General features: G+C 35.1%; 1 protein-coding gene across 1 annotated transcript in view; it reads left to right on the forward strand.

The window, feature by feature from the left end:
- The first annotated feature begins 977 nt into the window (after positions 1–977).
- LOC135223131 (transient receptor potential channel pyrexia-like) overlaps positions 978–6,601 on the forward strand; it is a 15,843-nt gene continuing 10,219 nt past the window's right edge. The window contains exon 1 of the mRNA XM_064261634.1: positions 978–1,128. Within this exon, the coding sequence (XP_064117704.1) occupies positions 978–1,128 (151 nt within the window). The remainder of the gene's footprint in view (positions 1,129–6,601) is intronic.

Consider the following 6,601-nt stretch of genomic DNA (forward strand, 5'->3'; position numbering starts at 1 on the left):
AAGCTCTACTAAAATGAGAAAATCTGGCAACACATGTTAACATGTAGGTTTTGCGAGTGAAATTCAGATACTTGGAGAATTTACCTTTATATTGCAACTACCTTAGATAGTTTTAAGAATATCTTTCATAGCTGGGTAATTATTTGGATGTTCATGCATTCACTTTCTTTTTTCGTTGGGAAAACTTTTTTTAACACTAGACTGATAAGAGAACCAAGTTTTTTGATTAAAAAATATTCATTAACTGGACTTTGAAATCCCTAAGAAAAACAGTTTTAGATTTAGCTACTATCGATAATTCTAACTTGGCATTTCATATTCAGCATGGATATTATTTCAAAATACCACACTAGCTTTCGTTTCGTTTTTTGATATAACATAAATCAAGTCATATTTAACATTTCATCTCACTTTTATTTAAGAACTTCATCATAATTGTTTATTAATATCTTTGATTTCATAGACAAGAAATGAATGGTTTCTTAATTAAGCAAGGTTATGAATGATTTATATTGCATTTACCAAATTATCAAGTGGTGATGATTATATCTTGAAAAAGAATGTTCTGTTTGTTATATTTTTCCTTTGTAATTTTGCATTCCATGATTATAGGATATTAGTTATTTTAAATATTAAAACTTTTGATCTATTCACAATGAAGAATAAACATGATTGCTGAGTACAAAAGTCACGAAATAGATTATATCTGCAATAAATTCATCATTTTTACTTTTATCAGGTATTTAGTTCCTTTATTCTTTATCATTAACATCATAAAGTTTTGCAAAATATTAAGTAACGAATGTTATTATTGTTGGAAAACAGCTTAATCGGTTGGGGACAATCTTGGAACTTCCTGACTGTAAGCATAAGAACAGATGAGGCACTGTAGCTTCTTCTTCTCCATCTATTGTATCTAATGTTGGTTATAGCAGCGCCGGATCTTCCGGACCGCAAACCCTAGCTGTAGAGACTAAATGCCCGAAGTTGGCAACACTGATCTTAGTTCCTCCTCGTCGTCGCCTCACTTCGAGAGGCGCAGTCTGAGAGTTCAGACGTTGGAGTCTTCCGGGAACAGATTCTTGTTCGGTAACAGTGAAATAACAAGGATCATGTCATTTAAACAAGGTAAGTATTCGTGCCAAAACCTTTTTCGTGCACTTATTAGCAGTGTTTAGCATAATCGATAATGTCGAATCACTATATTACAAAAGCCGGCGTTGCCCAGCCCGCTCTAGCGTTTGTTGACGTTTAGCTATTGAGTTTCTCCGTTCGGAGAGGCTCCGCAAGCAAAAGAACCGTTATGCTCTTGTTTCCTTCGAATTATAGACTTATGCCTCTTACCGAACGAGCCTTTGAGGAAACGGATAAGCGGCTCTGAGGTAAATGTCACAATAGTTTGTGTTTTTTATTAGTTTCAAAACCTAGCAGATAAGCATTCTGATATATATAGATGGAGCACCGACCCAAAGAAACGAGAAGAGTGGCGCCTCGCCTTGAAGGAAGCCGCAGAACCGCTTTTTAAACGATGGAAATCTATGAGTCACTGAAAACGGAAGTAAGAGCATTCCACAGCGTGGGAGTAGAGAGAAGTAGTCACGTTCGTAAAATGTACGATCTTTGGATATCTCTTCATAGTTGTGCAGGTTTCAGAAGTAGGAAAAAGATGACGAGCTCATTTGGAGTTGGCCACTCCCAGAGACTATGATTCAGATAAGATCATTTTCTTTACAAACGTCAATCACTGCCGCAATGTTACTATTGCATCTGCTTTGAGTTTTATTTATTTATTTATTTATTTATTTTTTTACTCTTCATTGCTGTATGGAGTACGTATCTCATCATTTATCTCAGGGTTTAGGCAATGATCTCGCACAAAGTGGTGCAATATGCCACCTGAAGTGTGTTTATTCTATTATTTTATTTTTTTAGTCAGTCAAAAATGCATGACTAACGGTTGTGTATTAAATAATCACGTGCTGATAAACGCTTACACTACTAAAATTTTATATTTTTATTCATTTAGTGCTTAAATATCGGGTTATATCCTGGCCTTGAGTTGCCACATAGGCCTAACCCTCATAGCCATATCTCAGATACACAGTGTTGACCTTAAAAACACCGGTTATCTAGTCTTTCGGAAATGGGATTAATTTTTCCATCGCGAGAAGAAAATTTGATTTTGAAATTGTCGAGGTTGTTCTGACAACGTTGACGTTATAGCGAGCGCTTAAATAAAATGACAAATTTTTTTTTGCTTAATTCTATATTGCATTAATTGGAATCTCAGGCTGTGCTGAAGCTGTACTTTTGAGTCCACAAATGAAGTAAGTGGATTGCTGATTGACGTAGATGTAGATTTATTGTTAAAGCATATAGTGCATGCTCTTCTCTCTCTCTCTCTCTCTCTCTCTCTCTCTCTCTTTACACACGCATGAGTATTATTTGAACCTACAATATGTTGTTGAGGTGTTCTTGGACTTGCTTTTGACAGGACATGTCATAAACGCACGTCGCTAACTTATCTTATCGCGCACATATCACTGACAGGTTGAATACAAGTTAACGAATTATTCGTAAGTCCTAAACTCCTAACCAGTGCCTTCTGTTATTATCCAGCATGGGTGACAAGGATTCGTTCTCCACTTGCGGCCGTTGACTTTTTTGTTCATCTTGCCTGGGATTCGTGTGCGACATGTTGAATTAAACTGAATTGAATATGGAATTCAGCGCGGAAACGGAAACTGACAGTAAAAGAGTTGATAGGTGTAACAGGAGGAAAACCTCTCAGTTACACTATGAGGCAATTGTTAGGAGAGGGTGGAAAGTAAGATGGAAGAAAGAGAACATGAAAGGAGGTACAATAAAAGGAACGAAAGGGGTTGCAGCTATGTTCCCGACGCGCGTTTGTGCCATCTTTTGCAGCAGTCAAGGTCTTTTAAATATATTCTGAGTATATTTATAGGACCTTGACTGCAGTGTGGATGCACTGGTCATTCCGTCACTCGACTTCAGTTCCTACCGAGCGTCCGTCTATATCGCTGAGACCCGTACCCTTATTGGCCCCCACCCCACCCCCCTGTTCCAACCCTATTAGGTCCCGGACGCAAATTCCCGAGATGTATATTAGTACTGCACCAGCCCCGGTTATGTTGTGATAGGTTAGGTTAGTTCCAAGAAGTATCTTGAAAGTAATTTGGTGTTATTTCAAGATTATTTCAAGAAGGGAACAACAAACAGACGCGACTTTATTTTATTTTATTTTATTTATTTATTATCATTATTAATCTCTTTTTTTGTAGTTTGAAGTAAAGATGTTATTAATCTGTTATACTTCAACAGACTTATTTTTAAGTACAATTTGCATTTGCTTATTTATCGTGATTAACGAAAGAGTCATTAAAAGAGAGAGGAGAGAAAAAGAGACGGTTTTACTAACGCCGGAAAAATGAGCTGTAGTACATAATCAAAATAAAGATTAAATGAACAGTTGGTGGCATAAATACAACTGTACTAATAACTTGACTTTTCATCTGCTGGCCATCATAATGGATAATTGTGAGATTTAGGTTGCTTAGGGAAAATGGCCAACTTTATTTTTCACTTAATTAACAAATGTAACAATGTAATAAGTAGATATTAGGAAGAATATGGTATGTTCATATCAGTGAGGGTCTAATGAAGAGATAAAAAAGATGTCTAGAGGCCTGGATGACTTCTCGGATTTAACTGTTTGTAATGTAAGTTTAACCCTTTATCCTTTCTTTCACTTTGATACTGTCTCTCTGTGTCACTGTTTGTTTCGTATTCTGTCTTTATTTCCGTTTCCATCTCATTCCATATCAGACATTCAGTGGATATCATGCCTAGCGCTATGAAGATGTGGCGATCATTGTGGTATATCTACTAAGGATAGATAGACCAACTAAATGAAAAACAAGAACACACACACACACACAATGTATATATTTCATTTATTCTTTCGTTTCATGATTTCGTATTCTGGAACACTAATGTTAACTGCTTCCGAGTACCTTCTGAATATCCAACGCCTTATGTTTCCGAACATGTTGTCAGCAGCAACTGCAAGTCAAATTATTCAAGTTATTAATATGAACCAGAATCTTTGTCGTGTAATAAATGGCCATAGTTTTAAAATGATTCCACTTTTTCCATGGAGTATTATTATGATGTCGGGAACAATAATTTCTCGCAATCATTATGTCCTATTCTTCTACATATTCTTGTTAGAGTATTCATGGTTTGTGTTTAGTCTTAGCAACTCTGCGGCTGTCTGCGGCTTTCATTTGGCCCAGTTTTGACTTCCTCTTGAATGTTCTTTATTGCGCGCGTCGATTCTAGTTGTTTGCATCATTTTTTATATATATCATATATATATATATATATATATATATATATATATATATATATATATATATATATATATATATATATTACTGGGCTGATAGTTTCATGTAGCTATTTGCTGTATTATATGATTTTGGCGGACCATCCTCCCTCCTGGAGAGCATATTCTCGATGGTGGCCTGTAATAAAGTCACAGGACAAAAAGTCACGGGAAAAAATAAGCCCAGAAAAAAAGGTCGCAATTTGGGCTAGGAAAAAAAGTCACATTAATTTATGTTTGTGGGTCACTATCTAGGAAAGATTAATGTGGCTTTTTCCTGAAACTTTTCTCGTGACTTTTTTTTCTTTGACTTTTTTACATGCGACTTTTTTTTACCTGGATTTGTTTCTAGTCATGTTCTGTTTTGTGTTAAAAACTCCATTTTTGCTGCTCTTTGCCTCGACTTTGCTTTCGTAATGACGGCAATGTGGTCTAAAGCTGTTATTGGGCCTACTTAACATAATGGTGTTCCTTTTTACTCATACATAGAATAACGCTCATTGGAACTGGAGAGAGAGAGGGAGAAAGAGAGAGAGAGAGGTTGGTAGGGGATTCCATCGTGATGATAGCCAAGGCTGTGATGGCTAATTGATAAAAACTGACATATTGTATAGCCGGTTTGAAAATTAGATGCGTAACTGTTTCAACTTATACATTTATGTTTACAATATGACATGAAGTGTGCAGGATATATCATGCAGTCAGTTTTGAATTTAATACCATTGGAATAGCCAGGATTTAAAAGTACAGTTTTAGATGTTGATGGGGACCGAGGTTCAAAATAAGCGTATTGTTTGAAATGCCCTTATTATTATTGATTAATTTAAATTTGTCGATATAAAGTTATTGTTCCCTATGTAAAAGTAAGTTAAGTTCTGGATTAAAGATTAGGTCTGAATAGGCCTATGCGTCGCTTATCCTTCCCTGTCTCATCTGTCTATTTCTGTTTGTCTCCATCCATGATAGACGATGTGATGTGTTCAATTTGTTGGCCTCCCTTAATATATTGACATATTGTGATGGATTCTTACACACACACACACACACACACACACACATATATATATATATATATATATATATATATACATATATATATATATATATATATATATATATATATATATATATATCTATATATATATTAGTATATATATATATATATATATATATATATTATATATATATATATATATTATATTGCTACTTTCAAAATGCATATATCACCTCTTTGATTGTATAAAATGTTATGTAGAATTTTGTGCAACATTTTTTCAGATTCCTAGATAGCTTAGAGATAGGATGTTTTAAAATGTGTGTTCAGATTTTGCTTAACATATTGTAAAAGAATGTATGTATAACGTAGAACGTAAAAAGCGAGAGATTTTCTTTGTCCATTCGAAACTACGATTGTTTCCCTATTATGTCAACATTGTGAGATTAGAGGAACGGCGAGATCCGTTTGCTTTCCTAATCTGTCAACACGTTTGATAAGCGAGCTCCAGACTTCATTTGTGTTTTGGGAATCTGTCATCATGTGGGTTAAGCCTTCTGCTCAGTGTCGATCGAGTAGAGTACATGTCTTTTTTTTAACAGACTGGTCTCATACGTGTATGTCTTTGCCGAATGCCATGTGCAGGTTACACATTTTGTATAAAAAGTTGCGTAAGATTTCGAAGCTTCCGGAAGAGTTATTGCCCAAAAACGTTTTGTGTCATCTGCCCTGTCCATTTTCCGTAAGGAAGAGAGATTCATTACATCCTAGATACTCGAGGCGATCAGATCTCTCTCTCTCTCTCTCTCTCTCTCTCTCTCTCGACATCTTTGAGATTATATTAACGTAACGTAAATTGGTCACTCGTAACTTGAGAATTTCATATTTGATATTTCTTAGAGTTTATTTAGGGTTAAATAGTGTTTTTGTGGAATCTGAACAAACATTGTTTCGTAACGGCGCCTGGTTTTTTGGTAAAGTAAAACAAGCCTGCAGCAAAGAAAGAAATTGGTATACCAAAAAGGTAAAGTGTGTTATATTTTTATTAGTTGCAACTAATATCTAATGGTTATGATGGTTTGGTAAGAAACTAATAACTGATAGGAACAGTGGTTAACTAGTAATTAATAACAGATGGTTACGAAGGTTTGATAAAAACTGATGGTTACAATGTTTTGAGTGAAGAGATTTACACTTTT

Source organism: Macrobrachium nipponense, chromosome 8, assembly GCF_015104395.2.
Source record: "Macrobrachium nipponense isolate FS-2020 chromosome 8, ASM1510439v2, whole genome shotgun sequence".
In the NCBI taxonomy this organism is placed as follows: domain Eukaryota; kingdom Metazoa; phylum Arthropoda; class Malacostraca; order Decapoda; family Palaemonidae; genus Macrobrachium; species Macrobrachium nipponense.